The 22,916-nt window shown below is 41.7% G+C and overlaps 1 protein-coding gene across 5 annotated transcripts in view; it reads left to right on the top strand.

The window, feature by feature from the left end:
• ESRP1 (epithelial splicing regulatory protein 1) overlaps window positions 1-22,916 on the top strand; it is a 71,140-nt gene that overhangs the window by 1,187 nt on the left and 47,037 nt on the right. For all 5 annotated transcript variants that reach the window (XM_008069161.2, XM_008069159.1, XM_008069162.1 and 2 more), the window contains exons 3-6: window positions 1,121-1,234; window positions 4,810-4,924; window positions 20,830-20,928; window positions 21,061-21,115. In XM_008069161.2, coding sequence (XP_008067352.1) covers window positions 1,121-1,234; window positions 4,810-4,924; window positions 20,830-20,928; window positions 21,061-21,115 — 383 coding nt within the window. The remainder of the gene's footprint in view (window positions 1-1,120; window positions 1,235-4,809; window positions 4,925-20,829; window positions 20,929-21,060; window positions 21,116-22,916) is intronic.

The following is a 22,916-nucleotide window of genomic DNA, read 5'->3' on the forward strand; positions in this document are numbered from 1 at the left end:
CCGCGCGCGTCCCCGGAGCAGGGCGGCGAGACGCTGGGCCGCGCGGGTGGGAGCCTAGCCGGGGGCCCGCGTGGACAGTTTGGGGAGGGGGTCGCTGCCCTTCCTCGCCTCCCAGCCCACAGGGTCTTGCTTGAACCGAAATTCGCTAGTTTTCGAGTTGCTTTCCGAGTAATCCTTGGTGCCAGAGAGTCAGCCGCGTTATACCAACGGAGTGCCGAGTTGAGTTTGAATCCTAGCGCCCCCATCTCCAAGTCCAGACCCCAGACGCGCGGGTCTCCGGCGGGGGTTTGGGGCCACAGCCTTCGGGCAGGGGGCGCTGTGGTGTAGACGTGCGGGCGGGCCCGCCGTGTAGGTGCTAGAAGCGGCCACAGTTTGGGTTGGAACCTTGAAGGTGCCCGCCTGGATTCAGGCTTCGGAACTCGCCGAGAAGGGCTCGGTTCCATGATGGTGGCCTTGGTCCCAGGGTCGGGGCAGGTTTGCAGGTCCATATATGTGGGGCTGTTGTTGGGGTCACCGCGGAACCGACGGAATCCCCTAGTTGGGATTGAGGTGACCTAAAAACCGGCTGCTCCGGGGTGCTGACCGGGCCGGATCGGAACAGGGCGGGGCGCTGAACCCCTGCGCGCCGCTGAGCAGCCTGCGCTCCCACGGCCCTGCCCTTGCGCACGGATTTCGAATTACTCTGTAGGAGAAAGTGATCATTTCTGGGTGTCTTCCAGGACACGTGCTGCCGGCCTTTCCAGAGGTCTCTCTACCCGTGACCCACATTTGTTTATCAGAAACTGGCATCTTAAGCCAAGTAACACTAGGGAATGATGTAATCTGCGGGCAACCTGCTGATGAAACGAGACCTCTGACTTGAATCTTCAATGAGTTTGTCATAAAAGCGGCAGCGAGAAAGCATTGAGCGCTAACTGCGGTTTGACTGGAGAGCTTCCCTACCTAGAGAGGAAGCTTGAGCCTATGGTGGGAAAGGAGTCCGCCTTCCCAGCCGCCCCATCACCTGTGCCCCCTTCAGGGCCCTTAGCGCGCTTTTCTCTGGTTGTCACCCACTGGGGTCGCTTAGCAGAGCTCGTGGATCTGCGTCAGTGGCATCCCTGTGTGTCTCTTGTTCTTTCAGTTTAACCAGTCAGTGAGCAATGAACTGAATATCGGGGTAGGGACTTCCTTCTGTCTCTGTACTGATGGGCAGCTTCACGTCAGGCAGATTTTGCACCCTGAGGCTTCCAAGAAGGTAAGCATGTGGGCTTCTGGAGAAAACGTTTGGACCTTTGGGGGTGACTGAAGCCTTCTTTTTTTAAAAAAAAAATTGGTTTACTCAAGTGTCTTCTATTTTTTAAAAAGAGGCATATGGGGAGTTACTGTTCAATGGGTACAGAATTTCAATTTGGAAAGATGAAAAATCTCTGGAAATGAATGAGGGCGATGATTGCAAAATATGTTAATATAGTTAGGGTCCCTGAACCCTACATTTCAATGTTATGCACAGTTTTATCTGTTTTGTCACAATTTTTAAAAATGCATGATAATTTCATAGAGACGTTTGTAGGTAATTTTTGGTGACTTAAAACAGTCTCTGTTTACATCAAATTTTCAAGATGCTAGACATTGTCTTTTCTAAAGCGGGTACAGGGGTCTGAATTTTTGACATTTAGGATAGCTCCAAGTAGGGAGGAAAGTGTATTTTAATACACTGTGATATCCCCATTTGTGTTGAAAATGCTACATCCTAGAAAGGAAGGGGGAAAAAAGTTTGGTCAAGCCTTTTAAGTTGTATTTCTAATCATTTCGTTAAAAAGACCGAGTAAGACTTAACCATGTAACTATTGAAAGGGTAACCACAGCACACTTCGCTTTGTCTGATTTTAAATAAGTGTTCAAAACTGAATCTTGTCTCAAAACAACAGAGTCAGCCCCTTCTTCCACCTTGGCTCATTTTTCGGATAGGAGTTACAATCTTAGTAGATTCCATGTGATTTCCTTTCCTGGGAAGAATACTGAGGGACTGTGGAAAAATAAACAGAGACAGCTGAGCCAGTGTAGCCAATCGTTGCTAATGTAGTTTCTTTCAACAACTTAAATTAGTTTGATCTGTAACTTTCTATTGTTATAGGCAGGTACTGAACTTGAAAAGATGGAAGTAGAATTAAAATACATTTAGGTGACTGTATGAGCTGATTTTTGCAATAAAAGATTTAGGCTGACAATTGAGGACATAGGCAAGTGAGTAAGTGCAGATTTTGTTTCTTTTTATTCCCCCAAGTAGGGAAAGGTGGGAAATTAGTTAAATGTATGATGACAATTTTAAAAAGTTTGAACAAATAGCTCAATTTCTTATGTCTTGAGAAAATCACTCTTTTTTTAAAAAAAAATTTGAGTCATGGTCTCTGTTGCCCAGGCTAAAGTGCAGTAGCACAATCACAGATCACTGCAGCCTTGATCTTCTGGACTCAGGTGATCCTTCCACCTCTGCCTCTCGAGTAGCTGGAACAACAGAAATATGCCACCATACCCGGCTAATTTTTTAATGATTTGTAGAGAGATGTCTCCCTATACTGCCTAGGCTGGTCCTGAACTCATAGGTTTAAACAGTCCCCCTACCTTGGCCTCCCAAAGAGCTGAGATTACGGGAGTGAGCCACCACACCCAGCAGAGAAAATCACTCCTTTTATAGGAGCCTTAGTAATTATTTGATAAAAAGGAACACTTAAAAATTAAATGCTAGGCCAGTTGCTACATACTTGATTCAGAAATAGAGATGTATAAGGATTACTTTTTTTTCCCCCCAACACTCATATGGGGAGGAACTAGACTTAATATTTTTACTGTTGTGCCAGGGGAAAGCAACTATTTTCATTATTTGGAATAAACTGCTTTGGATGTGAGGAAACTTCCAGAGAAAAGTTAAGATGTTTCCCTCAGTCGCTTTTGTTAGTATTTTGGTTTAAGTACAAGAAACTAAAACAGTTCAGTGTCATGGTGGTTTTTCTTTGAAAAACTTGTCCATAGCAGGTCTTTCGACCATGAATCTTTCTTCTTCTTTTTTCTCTTTTTCTCACTAATAAACTTTGTTTGAAAAAAAAAAAAATTTAGTGTCGCGGTTAAAGTAATTCTGTATATTCATTAAAGAAAAAGGGAAAATAGCAAAGCATAAAGTAATCCTGCCACTCAAAACATTCACATGTTTTTCTCTAAAATGAACAGATGTGGATATATTCTTCCATATTTCTGTAAAGAACCCTTATTTTTTTGAGTCAGTCTCTGTTGCCCAGACTGGAGTGCAGTTACACACTCATGGCCACCTCAGCCTTGACCTTCTGGACTCAGGCGATCCTTCTGTCTCAGTCTTCCAAGTAGCTGGAACCATAGGCACACGCCACCATGCCCAGCTAATTTTATGATTTATTGTAGAGATGAGGTCTCGCTATGTTGCTCAGGCTGATCTCGAACCCCTGGGCTCAGGCAGTCCTCTCGCCTCCACCTCCCAAATTTTGGGGGTTAGAGATATGAGCCACAGTACCCAACTGAAAAGCCTTTTTTTACAAGGAGCATCCATTACTATGTAAACCATTTAAGCCTACCTAATAGAACATCAACATTTTTTATAAGCACTAAGTAAAATATTCAGTATTTTAAGTGGATACAACTATTAAAACCAATTCCTTATTGTTAGACTTGTGAGTTATTGTCACTACAGCTTTTAAATGAGTATTTTTGTGGGTAATTGTGATGATTCATGATTCTTTGGGTAATTAACTCATCTAATAGAATCGAATAGAAGGAACTTAGAGAGAAGGAGACATTTTGCATAAATGTTTAACAAACATTAAAAAATATGTATTTCCTAATTTACAAATGGGCATAAGTTTCCATGAAGTGGACACACATAATTTTGAAAAGTTTTTTAAATGTTGTAAGTAGAGACGTGATCTCACTTTGTTGCTCAGGCTGGTCTCGAACTCTTGACTTAAAGTGATCCTCATGTCTCAGCCTTGCAGAGTGGTGAGATGATAGGCATGAGTCACTATGCCTGACCTGATTTTGAAATTTTAAGAAAAATCTACATTCACTTTTTAAAAAAATTATCTTTAAAAGTATTCATTGTTTGTTATTGTTGCTCAGAAAACAAAACAACAAAAAAATAGTATGAAAAAGAATAGTTGAGTTTTATTTAATAGCCACAGGAATGATGCCAGCAGCTGAGAATATCAGGTAGCCTTTTATTTTTTGCCTTTGGGATTTGTAGTTGTGTTGTTTCTAAGTCTAACTTGAGTTCTCAGGAATAGCCAGAATAGTGGTCAACAAAACTAATGTGGGGCTATAATTTGGCTTTTTAGCTATTCAGGAATTTCCTTTTCTAATATATTAATACTGAAAATATGCATTGTTAGAACCTGAGTTAGAACTATTAAGTTTTATAAGTTAACCTTGTATCTAAACTTATGCATCTATATGAAAACTGAGAGGGCTGATACTGCTGCCTGAAATGCAGGTGGTTGAAAGTGACTGGCTGGAAAAAAGAGTAGTTTTACAATCCAGAAATTATGAACTATAACAACCCAAATGTTTTGCAGTTTCAGAAATGTTTTGAGTGGAATGTATACCGGAGCATAAATACCATAATCCATTGCCTTAAACTAAGGCGACAACAGTACCAGCTTTTAAAAATGAAGCCACTCTTACATAATACTTACATTTTTGACAATTATAAAATAGGCTTACATTCCATTTTTAGGTTCCTTAATTATTAGGGAAACATTGAACCACGGTCACCTAGTTAACAGTATCCACCTCCTTGTTCTTCCTCAGAATGTACTACTACCTGAATGCTTCTATTCCTTTTTTGATCTTCGAAAAGAATTCAAGAAGTGTTGCCCAGGTTCACCTGACATTGACAAACTGGATGTTGCAGCAATGACAGAGTGTATCCTTTAAATGATTACCCAAGAATCATTTGAAGAGGTAGCTCCAGAAAAAAATGGTAATTCAAGAAACTTTAAAATGTTTTCAATTTTGTCAGCATATGGATAAAACTGACCTTTCCAAAATTTGTTCACTGTGTTTGGAGGAACAAATAGCATAATTGTAGACATCTTTGAAAGTAGTTTAAAATTGCTGAATTTGAACAGTTGGATAGATTAGAGATGGAGTTTCATGAGGTGATCATGTCTAAAATAGAATTCAATTTTGGATTATAGGATTTTGTTGTTTTTTTTTTGAGTTGGAGCCTCACTCTGTTGCCTAGTCTGGAGTGCAGTGGCACACTCCTGGCTATTGCAGCCTTGACCTGCTGGGCTCCGGCGATCCTTCCGCCTCAGCCTTCCAAGTAGCTGGAACTACAGGCTCGCGCTACTACGACTGGCTATTTTTTTTTTTATTTATTGTAGAGATGAGGTCTCGCCAAGTTACCCAGGTGAGTCTCGAACCCTTAGGCTCAGGCACTCACCTCAGCCTCCCAAAGCGTGGGATTGCAGGCTGAGCCACCGAGCCCGGCTTATAAGATTTCTTTTTTTTTTGGTGATTAAATTGGAGAAGATTGAAAGATTTGACTTCTGTGCAGATTCTGACACTACTTGTTCTTGATTATCTTGGTTTTAGGGTCTATTTTGGCTTCTTTGAAATGAAGCCAAGTAATTTAAGTTAGTGGGTATCCCCTTTACATACTGCTGTTCTCTGATTCCCCTTTTTAACGTCCCCTGAGTTTCTCAAATGCATACAAGATCATACTGATTACTGTATAATAAGCTATTTTTGGAAATAATAAAATAGGGGCTGGATTGTCCCCCAAATTCTTTAATTACCGGGATAGTATATTTGATGTATTGCATATTGTAAAGATAAACTTTATAATCACAAATCTGTAATCATGAATGACCCATCGTCTTACATCATTAAGGTGCTTAAAATGCTAACTAATAAGCAATCATGTGCTAATATGTCAGATGTGAAATTGAGTAATTGTCAGGTTGCTATATTAGTGAGCTGAGGCAGCTATAACAAATACCATAGACTGGGTGATAAAAACAATAGACATTTTCTTTGTTATAATGCTGGAGACTGAGAAATTCAAGATCAAGATACCAGCATGGTTAGGTTCTTGTGAGGGCTCTTCTGGTTTCCAGACAGCTACCTCTTCTGTGTGTCTCACTTGGCACAGAGAGGAATGGGAAGGAAGAGAGTGGGAGAGAGAAATCCTATTTTTATAAGGCTACATATCTGATTCTATCTGATTAGAACCCACCACCCATATGACTTCATTTAAGCTTAGTTATTTCCTAATGATCTTATCCCAGATATGGTTACATTGAGGGTTAGGGCTTCAACATATGGATTGGGGGGAGGGGCACAATTCAATTCTTAGTATATGCTAAACTATTTAATGTTTAGTACAAAATAGAGAACAAAAATACATAGAAAAAAATCAGAAGACAGTGGGACAGTGGAGGGAAAGTCTCATGAGTTACCTTAACTTAGAAGTTGACAACTTCAATAGGAAAGGTAATATATTAAAAAATGTTTATTCTCAACTATTCAGTTTCCACTTTTAGCAAAGAGCACTTTTCCCTAGTTATTATAGGTCAATATTGTAAAGATTACCATGGTTACAAATGATGTTTCTATATTTCAATATTTTGGTTTTCTCAGTGTGTTGACATTTCAGGGAAAACTTGTTAAAAGTTCATTCATTTTTTAAAAAAATTTCTTCTTAAGAGCTTCACATATATAAAATTGGGGGTTATTAGTAAACGTTTTCAAAATGGTTACCTGAGCTTCTTACTTGCTGTGTTGTATTATCTTTTTTCTTTTTTTTTTTTTGAGTTGGAGTCTCTGTTGCCCATGCTGTAGTGTAGTGGCAGACTCATGCCTACCATAGCCTCAACCTGTTGGGCTCAGGTGATCCTTCTGCCTCAGCCTTCCAAGTAACTGGAGCTACAGGCATAAACCACCATGCCTGGCTAATTTTTTTATTTATTGTAGAGATGAGGTCTTGTCAAGTTTTCCAGGCTGAGACACCGAATCCCTGGATTCTGGCAATCCTCGTGCCTCCACCTTCTAAAGTGCTGAGATTATAGGTGTGAGCCACCACGCCTGACCTGTGTTGTATTTTCTACACACGAGAAAATAAATAAATTTTTTACTTTTTAAAATAAAAGTGCGTATCGTATGACTATTAGGTAAATGGATAGGATGCTGTACCAGTCATGTTTTCTGTCATTTCTTTTAATCCTAACTGATAATGTGTTAGCAGTTCTTTTTCAAATGTTATTGAGATGAAAATCAGGCATATTTGACTACAGGAAACAGATGAATTGTAAATAAGTCTAAGTTGGACTTCATCATAGGCAGATCACACCTAAAATTGATGAAAGATCTCATGGTCATTTAGCAGGATTTTATATTTCTTTAAAAATAGCTTAATTATAGTGTAGTTCTTCTGGACTTACATTGAAAGAGTCTTAGACTTGGTTTTGTTACCAATTAAAAAATAGATTTTAGTCTTAAGTGCTGTTATATCGTGCTTGCATGTATCCTTCCCATTTAACAGGTTAGAAATGCTATTTAGCTTTCTCAGCAATGGTTTTTATTTTACATTGCTGCTGTGATCAATTATTTCATGACTCCTGCACAGAGAAATCATTATTTCCTGACTAGGCCAGGAAACCAATTTCTGAAGACAAAAGTAATACCAAATCTGAATACCAACTTGTGCTCATTTATGCAAAGTATTTCTATGATGTCTGAACTGAAGAATTGTTCTGTTCTTTCAGATTACTAAGCATTGTCCTTGCTAATATGTAAATGGCATTGGATTTGGAAATCTAGTCTTTAAACAATCTTGGTGGTTTTGCCAAGTGGGAGAATTATTTGCTCCTAAAGGATTACCTATTCCACTAGGTAAATCAGTGGGGGAGGAAGTGAGGCTTCTGCCAACACCTGGAAAGTAGCAAATAAGAGAATATGCAGGTTGATGATGTTTATTTAATTTTTATTGCTGTGAAATAGTTGTATTCTTGTTTGTTTTTTTCAAATGAGGGTGCAGAAATATCAATTTGTTTGGCATCAGTGTCTTCATGATATTCTAAGTGTATTGGGTGCTTGCTTTATTAACTTTACATCCAAGTAAACTGGTGTATCATTTATTTTTAAATTAATAGACTTTATTGTCTTGAGACGGTTTTGCTATGTTGCCCAGGTAGGTCTCGAACTCCTGAACTTAAGTAATTCTCCTGACTTGGCCTCCTGAGAAGCTGGGATTACAGGCACATGCTGGGTGACTTTATTTTTTAGAGTAGTTTTGGGATCAGAGCAAAATCTTTTTTTTTTTTTTTTTGAGTTGGAGTCTCACTGGGTCGCCCAGACTGGAGTGCAGTGGCCGCTCCCAGCCACCACAGCCTCGACCTGCTTGGCTCCGGCGATCCTTCCGCCTCAGCCTTCCAAGTAGCCGGAATTACAGGCATGCGCTACCACACCTGGCTGATTTTTTTTTTTTTTATTGTAGAGATGAGGTCTCGCTGCCCAGGTGGGTCTTGAACCTGCGGGCTCAGGCAATCCACTCACCTCAGCCTCCCAAAGGTGCGGGATTACAGGCTGAGCCACAAATTTTTTGGTAGAGATAGGGTCTCACTATGTTGCCCATGCTGGTCTCAAGTGATGTTCCCACCTCAGCCTTCCAACTAGTTGGGACTACAGACGAATGCCACCATGCCCAGATAATTGTTTATTTTTTTTATGAAGACAGTCTCACTGTGTTACCCAGGATTATCTTGAACTCCTGGCCTCAAGTGATCCTCTGGTACAGGCGTGAGTCACTGGGCCCAGCCCAGAGAATTGAGCAGAAAGTAGAGTTCCCTTCTATGCTCCCTTTCCCACCACACACAAACACACAAACAAAAACGTTTCCCACTGTCAACATGGGACATCATAGTGGTACATTTGCTACAACTAATGATCCTACATTGACAGGTCATAATTACCCAAAGTTCATAGTTTACAGGTGGGTTCACTTTTATGAACATTATACATTCTATGAGTTTTGACAAATGTATGATGGCATGTATCCACGATTAGTATCAGAATATATCGCAGTGTCAGAAGAATAGAATAGTTTTATTACCCAAAGTATCCTCTGAACCTTGCTTATTATAACATTCCTCCTACATCCTTAACCCCTGACAATCACAATCCTTTTACTGTCTCTATAGTCTAGCCTTTTTCAAGATATCATACAGTTGGAATCATGTAGTATGTAGCCTCTTCAGCTTGTCTTTTTTTTTTTTTGAGTTGGAGTCTCACTCTGTCGCCCAGACTGGAGTGCAGTGGCTGCTTCTGGCCACCGCAGCCTCGACCTCCCGGGCTCCGGCGATCCTTCCGCCTCAGCCTTCCAAGTAGCCGGAATTACAGGCATGCGCTACCACACCCGGCTGAGTTTTCGATTTATTGTAGAGATGAGGTCTCGCTGCCCAGGCGGGTCTCGAACCCGCGGGCTCAGGCAATCCACTCACCTCAGCCTCCCAAAGGCGCGGGATTACAGGCTGAGCCACCGAGCCCAGTCTTTTTACCTAGTAATATGCATTTTGGGTTTCTCCATGTCTTTTCCTGACTTGATAGTTAACTTCTTGTTTTTTGTTGTTGTTTTGTTTTCTTGAGTTGGAGTCTCACTCTGTTCCACAGGCTGGAGTACAGTGGCATGCTCACGACTACCACAGCCACGACCTTTTGGGATTAGGTGATCCTGCCACCTCAGCCTTCCAAGTCTGGCCATGTTGCCCAAGCAGGTCTTGAAGCCCTGAGCTCAGGGAATCCTCTTGCCTCTGCCTTTCAAAGTTCTGGGATTACAGGTGTGAGCTATTGCAACCGGTGATAGTTAACTTCTTTTTAGCACTGTATAATATTCCATTGTCTGGTTATACCATAGTTTATATATACATTTATATGGAGGACTTCTTGGTTGCTCTCAAGTTGTGGCAATTATGAATAAAGCTGCTATAAACATCCTCGTGTAGGTTTTTGTGCAGACATGTTTTTGTTTTTGAGTCAGTGGCTTACGCCTGTAATGCCAACACTTTTGGAGGCAGAGGTGAGAGGACTGCCTGAGCCTAGGGATTCAAGACCAGCCTGGACATCTTGGTGAGACCTTGTTGGTATAATAAGTCAAAAAATAAGCCAGGCACAGTGGTGCATGCCTGTGGTTCCAGCTACTTGGAAGACAGAGTTGAAAGGATCACTTGAGCCCAGCAATTTAAGACTATGGTGGCTATGAACATGCCACTGCACTTCAGCCTGGGCAACAGAGTGAGATTCCGACTCAATTAAAAAAAATAAAGTTTTTAATTCCTTTGCATAAGTACCAAGAAGTGCGATTGATGCATCATGTGGTTAGAGTGTTACTTTATATATCTCAAGATGATTTTTTGTGCAAGACAGATTTCCTTCGGGGGCCAAGGGAAAGCAATGGGACCTTGTATTACAAGTGTGTGTGTGTACGAAACTTGAATTACATGCAGTATCTCAAGGTATTATGGAAGATCAAAGAAATGAGAATGTTTTTACTTCCTAGTGAAAGGAACCTAAAGCCAGAGTTGTAGAGTCACAGAATCAGAGAGCCTGAAGGGGGGCCTGAGTGGGCCCTGGCCAAAGAGGTGTCGCGTTCCTGTGAGTTACTTGTGTTCCCCAAGCCTTACTTTTATCTTGGGTATTCTGAGATGTAAGCTTTGTAAATGAAAAAGTATGACTACATTTTTTAGGTTTTTTTCTTCTTTTATATATATTTTATATATATATATATATATAATTTTAAAGATGTGGACTACAGTTCAGGATTAGGCATACAAGTGGACATCGTACAGGTACAGTTTGGGCCTCCCTTTGGTCCCCACTTTGCCTGGTAGGTATTTCTTGAATGCAGTTCTGATTTTTGCTTTAGTACTTCTTCTTTTGTCTTTATGTTTGTTAGAAAAAAACATTTCTAATGTTGGCGTTAGCTTTACTGAGTTATTCCATTTGCAGTGTTGTTGCCCAGTCTTGAGTCATGCCATCCCAGCTGAGAAGAGCTCATATAGCCCGTGAACTGTATATTGCATATTGTCATCGCATGAGGGTATGATGATAGATTTAGGTCTTCTTATGTGATTCTTATTTTGTTTTGGGGGGGGGTTGAGGAAGAAATTATCTTAGATCCTTTGGGGTAAATTGATACTATTTGTCCCCTGCTGAAAGGACATTTTGATTATGGAGTTATTTGTATAAATGATTCCTTTCAGTCATTTTTTAAAAAAGAGCAACTCTGTTTTTTTCCCCCCACTAATGTTGAATGAATTATTGTTTCTGATGCCTTAGCCTGTTTTTTTGTTAACTTATTTATTTTTTTGAGTCGGAGTCTCACTCCATTGCTCAGGCTGGAGTGCAGTGGCACACTCAACGGCCACCACAGCCTCAACCTGCTGGGCTCAGGCAATCCTTCCGACTCAGTCTTCCAAGTAGCTGGAACTACAGACATGTGCCATCATGCCCAGCTAATTTTTTCATTTATTGTAGAGTTGAGGTCTCTCCAAGTTGCCCAGGCTGGTCTCGAACCCAGGTTCTTGGGCAATCCTCTTACCTCGCCTCCCAAAGTACTGAGATTATAGGCGTGAGCCACTGCACCTGGCTATGAATTTTATTTTAAGGTTTGTTAAGAACAGGTGAAAGGAACTATCAATTGACTATTACATATCCCATCAGTAGCCTCACAACAGCTCAGTAGGAAGATATCGCCTCCATTTTTTAGCTGTGGAAACTGAGACTTAGACGTTTTATCTTTATGTTAAGCTAGATGCTGTGGTTTCTAATAATATGAAGGATGTAATATTCTAGAATGTATAAAGATCATTTGAGGGTAGGGTGGCTGCTTAATTGGATTATCGTTTTTTCCTGAGTTGGAGTCTCACTGTAGCCCAGACTGGAGTGCAGTGGCACACTCCCAGCCACTGCAGCCTCGACCTGCTGGGCTCCAGCGGTCCTTCAGCCTCAGCCTTCATATGTAGCCAGAACTACAGTTGGGCACTACCATGCCTGGCTAATTTTTTATTTATTGTGGAGAGGAGGTCTCCTCAAGTTGCCCGGGTGGATCTCGAACCCGCAGGCTCAGGCAATCCGCTCACTTCGGCCTCCCAAAGTGCTGGGATTCCTGGCTGAGCCACCAAGCCCAGCCAGATTATCTTTATTTAATTTATTTATTTTTAAATTAAATTTTTTGGTGGGAGGGCTCAGAGTCTCTGTTGCCCAGGCTGGATTGCTGTGGCATGCTCCCTGGCCCCTGCAGCCTTGATCTGCTGGGCTCAGGCGATCCTTCCACCTCAGCCCTCCAAGTAGATAGAACCACACCCAGCAAATTTTTTTATTTATTGTAGAGACAAGGTCTTGCCAATTTGCCCAGACTAGTCTCGAACCCATAGGCTCAGGCAGTCCTCCTGCTTCTGCCTCCCAAAATGCTGTGATTAGGTAACCCTTTGGAGTCCCCTCCCTCTTAATAAATTCTGCTTACTTTAAAAAAAAAAAAAAGGACGCCGTGATTATATGCATGAGTTACTGGACCTGGTGGATTCTCTTCTTTTTTAAATTTATATTTTCCTGTGTTTTTTGTGGAGACCAGGCTAGTCTCAAGCTTTATGAACTCAAGATATCCTCCTGTCTCACCTCCCAAAGTGTTGGGATTACAGTGGCGAGCCACCATGCCCAGCCTGATTCTGTGTTTCTTTAGCACATACCAACTAAGCTATTAAGCAATGAAGCTAAATTTTGTCAAATTACAGTTCCACTATGGGCACTACACTTATATTAGGTTTTTGTTTTATTTTGTTTTTTGTCTTAATTTCACTCTGTCACCTAGGCTAAAGTGCAGTGGCATGATGTTGGTTCAAGGCAGCCCTGATCTCCTGGTCTCAGGCTAATACTTCCACCTCAACCTTCTTAGTAGCTGAGACTATAGGCATGCACTACCATGCCTGGCTAATTTTTTGATTTATTTTTGAGACGGGTCTTGGGTCTTGACCTCCTAGGCTCAGGTAATCCTCTCATCTCAGCCTCCCAAATTACTGAGATTATAGGTGTGCCCGAACCATATAAGCTGTTTGACGTGATTGCCAAATGCCATTTAACTAGTGCAGCTTTCCATGATCAGGATTTTAAAAAATCCCAGGCCAGGCACAGTGACTCAAACCTGTAATCCTAGCACTTTGGGAGACCAAGACTAGAGGATTGCCTGAGCTCAGTGGTTTGAGACCAGCCTGGGCAACTTGGCAAGACCTCATTTCCACAATAAGTAAAAAAATAAGCTGGGTGTGATGACACATGCCTATAGTTCCAGCTACCTGGAAGACTGAGGAGGAAGGATTGCCTGAGCTCAACAGGTTGAGGCTGTAGTGTCTGTGAGCATGCCACTGCATTCCAGCCGGGGCGACAGACTGAGACTTCAACTCAAAAAAAAAAAAGTCCCTAAAATACTCTTACCTGCCCATCAAAAGGTTGTAGGGTGTGATTGTTTTCACAACCTCCTGCTAAGCACAAAGGATTTGGGGGTGTTGTGTGTTTGTGTCCTCTACTCTCAGTTTGTTACATTTGCCTGTTTTTCCTGTAAAAATGGAAATAATAGCAGAGTGGTTAAGAACCTGAGCACTGGAGTGGATTTACTGGAGTTAATTTATTGTACTTCTCAGCCTCAGTTTCCCCACTCTTCAAATGGGTAAGACTGTTGTAAAGAATAATGCGATAGCCAGTGGCTGGCCTGCTGCATGCTCGATAATGTTGACTAATCTTTGTACCCTCCTGTGTTGTTGGGTGTCTCAGAAGAGTAGGAACAGCTGCCAAGGGACTTTGAAGAGGACTTCCTTGTTGATTTAAGACCTTATTTAAACTATTTTCCACTTAAATTGTTTTTAACCTTATGTGATACTGGAGATAGAACTTGCAGAGAGCATCAGCTACATGTCAGTACAGGTAAACTCTAAGGTTAATTTGACTTTTCCATTCACAAAATGTTGTGTGGATGTGGTTCATCCTATAGTTAGGAGTTTATTTAATTGAACTGGGCCTTTGTAATAGCACACACTTTCATTGCCCTGCTTACAAGGTGAAGGGGAATACCGAATTTTCCTGGGTACCTCTGTGTGTATGAAAAGGATTTTAAATATCACCGAGTGTACAGTTAAGCTGGGCTGGGAGTTGACCTTGTTAGCTCGAGAGGGAAGGAATTATCTTTGGCATCACATCGGCATGATGTGAGCCAAATCGGCACATACGTTGGCTTGTGGTCTATAAGAAGTGAAGGGACTGAAAATACTCTATATTCCTTGCCAGCACCCAGAGTAATGTTAATTATGTGCAGTTTATTTTAATTATAGAATAATGTATTTTACTTTTGGAAATTCCAGGATAATCTTTTTGTTTGTTTGTGTTAGAAGGCTTCAGGAGAGTTTTGTGATCATGGAGTCTCCTTTTTCTAATTTGCTCCATATAAATGTCTTTCTGAAGTAAAATTTAATATCTTTTGTTGCATTAGCTCCTACCTCCATTGTGTTTCTGTTTTGTTTTTTTTTTTCCTTCTTTTTTTTTTGAGTTGAAGTCTCTCTCTGTCGCCCAGGCTTGAGCGCAGTGGTCACAACCGCGGCTCACGAGAGCTTCAACCTCCTGGGCCCAGGCCATCCTTCCACCTCAGCTTTCCAAGTAGCTGGGACTACAGGCCTGCACCACCATGCCCAGCTAATTTTTTTATCTTTTTTTTTTAAAGAGGAGGTCCTGCTCTGCTGCCTAGGCTGCTCTCTAACTCCTGGGCTCAAGCAACCCTTCGGCTTATCCTCCTAAAGTATTGGGGATTACAGGTGCGAACCACAGCACCTGGTCCATCCTGCTGCTTCTAGGGTACAGTTGACTTGTCAGATTTGTTGGCAATTCTTTTTTTTTTTCTTTCCTTTATTTAAAAAATGTGGGGCACAATTCAGGGTTATATATACAAATGTTCATTATACATATACCCTTGTTGATAAGGTGTACCTCCCTCCCCCAGCAGATTCCTACTACTGCCAATCCCTTTCTTATAGTATTATGATAATTGTTCAGGGTCAGCTTATGAGTGAGAATATGTGACACTCAGTTTTCTGTTTCTGTGGATAAATCACTGAATATGATCTACTCTAAATCCATACAAGTTGCTGCGAAGTCCATATGCTTGTCCTTCTTTGTAGCTGCATAATATTCCATTTTGTATCTGTACCACATTTTTTCTATGTTGGAAATTCCTTATTTTTTTAGAGGTAGGGTATTGTTCTGTCACCAAGATTGGAGTGTAGTAGGGAGAGTATAACTTACTGTAGCCTCAAATTCCTGGGCTCAAGCCTTCCTCCTGCCCCTGCCTCACAAGTAGCTGGAACCACAGGTGTGTGTCACTACCCTAGACTAATTTTTTAAAAATTCTTTGTTGCCCAGGCTGGTCTTGAACTCCAGGCCTGTAGTCATCCTCCCAGCACAGCCTCCCAAAGTGCTGAGATTACAGGCATAAGACACTGTGGCCAGCGAGAAAATCTTTTGTGTGGCCCTTCATTACAATAATATCTCCTGGAAGTAATATTTATTAGATAGGGATCTTATTTTTTTCCCTGTCTCAAAAAGAATAAGCTGGCTGGGCTCAGTGGCTCAGTCTGTAATCCCAGCACTTTGGGAGGTCAAGGCGAGTGCACTGCCTGAGCCTGCAGGTTTGAGCAACTTGGCGAGACCTCGTCTCTACAATAAACCAAAAATTAGCCAGGTGTGGTAGTGAATGTCTGTAGTTCCGGCTACTTAGAAGGCTGAGGCAGAAGGAGGTCTACGCTGGGGTGGCCGTGAATGTGCCACTGCACTCCAGCCTGGGCGATAGAGTGAGACTCCAACTCAAAAAAAAAAAAAAAGTTTCTGAGAAGCAGAGTTAAAACTAAGGCTTTAGATTCTTTCCCCAGCATTTTATTGCTAATAAAAGTTTTTGTTGCCTTGGCTCCTACTTACATTCTTCCACAATGGCATTTTTGATTTGCTTCTTTTATTATTATTTATTGTTTGTTTCTAAGTTTTGAGGCTGTTTTTGAATCCATGGACTCAGGCAATCCCCTCACCTCAGCCTCAGATTACCTAAGCAGGGGCGAACAGGCCTAGGTTAGAAATGGAGCACTTCAAAACTCCTTATGTAGGTCAGTCGTGTACTTGCTCCTGTGAATAGCCACTGAACTCCAGCCTGGGCAACATGGTGAGACCCTATCTCTTAAAAAAAAAAAAAAAAGATAAAAAGCAACTCATTTAAAGCTAATTTATTTCTTGGTTCTTTCCCTCTTTTCAAATTTCAGTTCTAGATGGAGCACCAATCAGCTTTTCTCTTGTCATGGTTTGTCTGTTTGCTGTTCCTTTGTTCACTGGCATAGATATTTTATTGTAGTATGTTTGAGAGCATGTGTAGTTGTGTTACTATACTATAAATCAAAAGTAAACAGTAAGAAGGAAAGTAAACAATGTGGCTTCTGAGGGGAAATATGGCTTTGAACTGGAATTTTAAATTGGGATATATTTATAAAATATTTTAAGCTTATTTGTTCCACAGTTTAAATAGATGTTACTTTATATGTGTAATTCTACCAGAAGCAAGCTAAAAACCTAGTGCAAAAAAGATATATTTGTAAGTAAAAAAATTGGGTTGCTCATTCTAAAACCAAATGTGTCCATTTTCAGACAATTGGGAAAGATAACTTTTTTTTAGTTAGATAAACTATTACTGATAAACTTAATAAAATATCTCTCTAAATTATACCTTTAGCCAGTGTAAGCATGGGTTAAATTCTCAAGCCCATTTCACCAAAGGTGGCAGTAAAAAAATTGTTGCTTCTGTTCAAATGTAGACTGAGTCTGCAGACTTCCCTGACCTCTGTATAAAAGTAGTGCTTTGGTCAAGTGCAGTTGGGAATGTTCGTTTTGTTCCCACCCTGGCTGCCTGTACCCTTCCTCATTTCCTGGAGGCAGCTCTCATTTGTAAAGCCTGCTAAGCCTGTTTGTGCTGTTGTGGCTGCCTCAAGGGAAGAATGAGTAAGTGGCATGACGAGCTATAAATCAGGAGGCACAGACTCATCTTCCCTTCCCTCAGGATCAGACGTGCAGCAAGCAATTCAATTTGTAATTATACATCGATAGGGAAAGAATCAGTACTAAAACATTTCTTCTCATCCCCCTTTATTTGTTTTTCGTATTCTTGTAATTATTATGGATTGAAGGGACCTTCCTTAAGAAGGCTGTGTGTGTGTGTGTGAGGTTGTGGTTTGGGCATGCAGGAGGTTGGGTGACTTTTAAAAGTTGTTAGCAGCTTAGAGCTGCTGATCTTGCTGCGTGATGACTGCAAGGGAAACATGTTGGTACGCGTTCTGTGGAACCAAGTTAGCCAGTGTCAAGAACATATTCTTAATTAAAAAGTACGTTTCAGTAAACTGATTCTTCAGCGGCAAATCTATTTTTACCTAGGCAGAATGGATACTTTACCTTTTTACTTTTGATCTCTGTCTTGATTTCTCTTACATCTACAAATTGTAAGAGCTTTTTGGATGGGCTCACACCTGTAATCCCAGCATCTGGGGAGACCGAGGTGGAAAGATTGAGGAGACCGAGGTGGAAAAATTGCTCAAGCCCAAGAGTTTAAGACCAGCCTAGCCAACATAGCAAGACCCGGTCTCTACAAAAAATCAAAAACTTTGCCAAGCATGGTGGCACGCCCCTGTGGTCTCATTTGTTCCAGAGGCTGAGGTTGGAAGCCCCAGGCCTTGGAGGTCAACGCCGTGGAGAGCTCTGATCATTTCAGTGCACTCCAGTCTCGACAGAGCAAAACCCTAGCTTTAAAAAGAAAAGGGTCTCACACAAAGTATCGCTCAAAACTAAAATTAACTAAAGCTTCTTGATGCAGGTATTTGCATACACAGAGTCAAATCAGAGCTGCACTATAATTCCAGCTCCATTACCTGTCAGTCAGTTGAGAGGTAAGTTACCAATACCTCAAAATACTAGTTTCTTCATCTGTTTGACTTGACTATTATCTACCTGGCAAGGATATTGTGACAATTGGAAGAAATGGATGATTGGCATAAAACTATGTTCAATAAATGCTATCATTTAAGTCAAAGATTCTTTAAAAAGTTATAGGGGCTGTGATAAGTGAAAAGAGATCAGCGGAAAGTAGAGGCATGCACCCAGGAAGTGTTAATATAGTTGAGAAGACAGTATTACAGGAATAGTGTCTGATAGACTCCTAGGTTTATGGTCATGGCCTAGAACAGTTTTGGTGCTAGACAGAAGTTACTCGTGGCATACTTTGGTTATAGGATTAAGATAAGAGTACATTCTTTGTGGGGTGTCACCTGAGCAAAAGTGAGAGGGCTAGATACTTGTGATTTATAGAAGAGTTTTGGAAAAGAGAGATTTAAATGAAATATACTTTCGCACTCCTATTCCTCCATGTCTAAATTTTCACGAGATTCTGTTTTGGGATAGAAAGTTATGATGTGGCTAATGTTGTTGCAGTCTTGTTTGTATTTGGCCATCTTCTGGTAATCTCTATCCTTCTGTGTCAGATACCCACAAACTTTTTCTGTCAAGGGCCAGAAAGCCAACATTTTAGGTTTTGGAGGATACATACGGCTTCATACAGGCATACTTTATTTTATTGCACATGGCTTTATTGTGTTTTGCAGATAATTATGTTTTATAAAAAATACCAAATAAATTGAAAGTTTGTGGCAATCCTGCATTCAGCAAGTCTGTCAGTGCCATTTTTCTTCTCTGGAGGCTGAGGTTGGAAGGATTGCCCCGCACCTAGTAGGTCAGTGCTGTGGTGAGCTCTAATTGTCCCAGTGCACTCTAGCCTTGACAGAGCAAGACCCTGGCTTCAAAAAAAAATGTCTTACAAGGTATTGCTCAAAACTAAAATTAACTAAAGCTTCTTGATGCAGGGATTTGCATACACATAGTCAAATCAGAGCTGTACTATAATTCCAGCTCCATTACCTGTCACTCAGGTAAAAGAAGTTACTAATGCCTCGAATATGCTCACTTTGTGTATCTATGTTATATTTCCATAATTCTTGGAATTTTTCAAACTTTTTCATTATTATTATCATCATCATTATTACTATTTTGAGTCACAGTCCCTGTTGCCTAGACTGAAGTGCAGTGGCATGCTCCTGGCTACTGCAGCCTCTACCACTGGGTTCAGAGGATCCTTCCGCCTCAGCTTTCCAAGTAGCTGGAACTATAGGTGGGCGCTACCATGCCTAGCTAACTATTTGATTTATTGTAGAGACAAAGTCTCGTCAAGTTGCCCAGGCTGGTCTCGAATCCCTGGGCTCAGGCAGTCCTCCCATCTCTGCTTCCCAAAGTACTAGAATTTCAGGCCACTTTTTCATTATTATTATTATTTTGTTTGTTTGTTTGTTTGTTTGTTTTTTCGAGTTGGAGTCTCAGTCTCTCTCTCCCAGACTGGAGTGCAGTGGCTGCTCCCGGCCACCAGCCTCAACCTGCTGGGCTCCGGTGATCCTTCAGACTCAGCCTTCCGAGTAGCCGGAATTACAGGCGTGCGCTACCATGCCCGGCTGATTTTTTTGATTTATTGTAGAGATGTGGTCTCACCAAGTTGCCCAGGCGGGTCTCGAACCCGCGGGCTCAGGCAGTCCACTCACCTCAGCCTCCCAAGGCGCGGGATTACAGACTGAGCCACCAAGCCTGGCTTATTATTATTATTTTTGAGTTGGATTCTCACTCCGTTGCCCAGACTGGAGTGCAATGGCATGCTCCCGGCCACCGCAGCCTCTACCCGCTGGGCTCTGGCGATCCTTCCGCCTCAGCCTTTCGAGTAGCCGGAATTACAGGCACGTACTACCACGCCCGGCTGATTTTTTTTGATTTAATATAGAGGTGAGGTCTCGCCAAATTACCTGGGCGGGTCTCGAACCCGCAAGCTCAGGCAATCCACTCACCTCAGCCTCCCGAAGCGCGGGATTACAGGCTGAGCCACCGAGCCCGGCCCACTGTTTCATTGTTATGTCTGTTACAGTGATCTATGATCAGTGATCATCTATGTTGCTATTCTGATTGTTTTGAAGCAACCCCAAAAGACAAGCCCATGTTAGGTGTCAAATGTTATCAATGTGCTGTATGTTCTCACTGCTTTACCAACTGGTGGTGTCCTCTCCTCAGGCCTCTCTATTCCTTGAGACACAACAATGTTGAAATCCGCCCAATTAATAAATCTGCAAGCTGGGCTTGGTGGCTCAGCCTGTAATCCCGCGCCTTTGGGAGGCTGAGGTGAGTGGATTGCCTGAGCCCGCGGGTTCGAGACCCGCCTGGGCAGCGAGACCTCATCTCTACAATAAATCAAAACATCAGCCGGGCGTGGTAGCGCATGCCTGTAATTCTGGCTACTCGGAAGGCTGAGGCGGAAGGATGCCGGAGCCCAGCAGGTCGAGGCTGCAGTGACCGTGAGCATGCCACTGCACTCCGTCCTGGGCAACAGAGTAAGACTCTGACTCCAAACAAAATAATAAGAAATAAGTAAACAAAATTTACTCCTGGTAATATCTCAGGAGAGGATTGATTTGGGCCCCTTTACCCACAAAGGCGATTAGAGACTTCAGGAAGTTGGGTAAGGTCCAGACATATGGGAAGCAGCTATCCTGGGACTGGTGAAGAATTGTTGATCTAGATGCTTGTGACTTTCTTGGCTGTGTATGAGTTTAATGTTGATTTGGAAATAAACTCATTTTTACCTCTCCAAAAGTTTTCCTTAACTTAATCTCACAGTTTTAAACTTTGAGAAGAATAGTTCAGTCTCCCGATATGGAGCCTCTCAAGTTGAAGATATGGGAAATATTATCTTAGCAATGATTTCAGAGCCTTATAGTAAGTATTGTTAAGTTTCGTGGTCCTAGCATTTGATCTCACCATCATTCTCTTAGGTGTACTTATGAATTCCCTCCCACAGATTTGTCTCCCCAATAGCTAAAATGATGACTTGTATGTTCTCATTTTTAGATCACAGGTTTTCAGATCCAGAAAGAGTAAATTACAAATTTGAAAGTGGCACTTGGTAAGTACTTGAGTACTATTCATCTGAGCATTTTGATTTGTTTTTGTTCATATTGTGACATTTAACTCATATTTTAGTAACTTCAGTAACTCTTTTGGCTATCATTTCTTGCTGTTAGGGCATCTATAAAATGCTGTATTACTTAAAGTAAGCTTGGATATTGGGGGGTTTTTTTGTTTTTTTTTTTTTTGAGTTGGAGTCTCACTCTGTCGCCCAGACTGGAGTGCAGTGGCTGCTCCTGGCCACCGCAGCCTCAACCTGCTGGGCTCCGGCGATCCTTCCGCCTCAGCCTTCCAAGTAGCTGGAACTACAAGCGCGCTTCCACACCCAGCTAATTTTTAAAAATTTATTGTAGAGATGAGGTCTCGCCAAGTTGCCCAGGCGGGTCTCGAACCTGCGGGCTCAGGCAATCCACTCACCTCAGCCTCCCAAAGGCATGGGATTAAAGACTAAGCCACCAAGCCCGGCTGGATATTGGTTTTAAAATTGAATGAAGCATTGGCATCTTTAATCATACCGTGACCTTGGGTACATTATATGTTCGTTCTGTGATTGATATTTTGGCCTCTTCAAAACTGTCCGTCCTCTCACTTGGGAATCTTCCAAAGGGGACGTCATAGGTTTTAATAGGTTTGAAAGTGGCACTTGGTACTGAGAGAAGTTTATGTATGTTCTATCAGTTTCTACTTTATAGCAAAAGAAGTAACCTGGGAGTACTAGGAAGGGGTACCTCTGTTTGTAATTGCATGTAAACCTGTTTAAGTTTGTAAATGACTCTGGTGAATTATGTGAGATTACCTGGTACCTGAAGTGAATAAAAACTACTGACAGCTTTGTCCATAGAGAGACTTTAAGGCCTATTTAATTGTGGATAAAGTGACTCATTTGGAAAATATCCTAGGAGTACTGAGAATATGAACACTAGAGAAGGAGAACATCTAAAGGCATCAAAATGTATACTGGGTGATTTGCAAATGACTCATTAAGGTGTGGGGACTCCCAAGCATCTCTCTAAGCATTCTCTGTGATGACTCCCCTCTTTGCTCCCTGGTTTGTTAGGGGAGATATCTTCGTGGTAGATACTGACTATATACACATTCCTGATGTGAGTTAATTGCTAGCTTTATTCCAATCCTAAATTTTGCTGCCGAGCTGGATTTAAGCACCACTTTTGGACTGGTTAGATTTGAGAATGATTCTAAACCTCTTCTTTCTGGTTCTAGGAACTTTCAGTCCATGTGAGTAATGGTAGAACTTTGTATCCTATAAACTGATGCAGGGTGTTATTGAGTTTATTGCAAGCAGACAGTTCCTCAGCTTGGTAGATGATGGTTTGCTGAGTGAGATGGCTGTCTGGGACCTCCATAGTCAGCCATCTTTTACAGTGAATCACCTAAAGCATACTTTAAACTGTACCCAGATAATTTGTGTGTGTGACTCAAGATTTCTATCTGTCACCCAGGCTGGAGTGCAGTGGCGTGATCATGGCTCACTGCTGCCTCAACCTCCTGGGTTCAGGCAATTCTTCCAACTCAGGCTCCTGAGTAGCTGGGACTACAGGTGTTCCGCACTGTGCCCAGCTAATTTTTTGATTTTTTTTTTTTTTTTTTTGGGTAAACACTGGGTCTTGCTATGTTGCTCAGGCTGGTCTTGAACACCTGGGCTCAAGGAATCCTCTTGCCTTGGCCTTCCAAAGTGCTAGGATTATCATTGTGAACCACCGTGCCCAGCCTCAGATAAGTTTGTTTTTTGTTTTTTTTTTTTGAGTTGGAGTCTCACTCTGTCGCCCAGACTGGAGTGC

The sequence above is a fragment of the Carlito syrichta genome, unplaced genomic scaffold (assembly GCF_000164805.1).
Source record: "Carlito syrichta isolate Samal-C Ts95f unplaced genomic scaffold, Tarsius_syrichta-2.0.1 Scaffold311834, whole genome shotgun sequence".
NCBI lineage: Eukaryota > Metazoa > Chordata > Mammalia > Primates > Tarsiidae > Carlito > Carlito syrichta.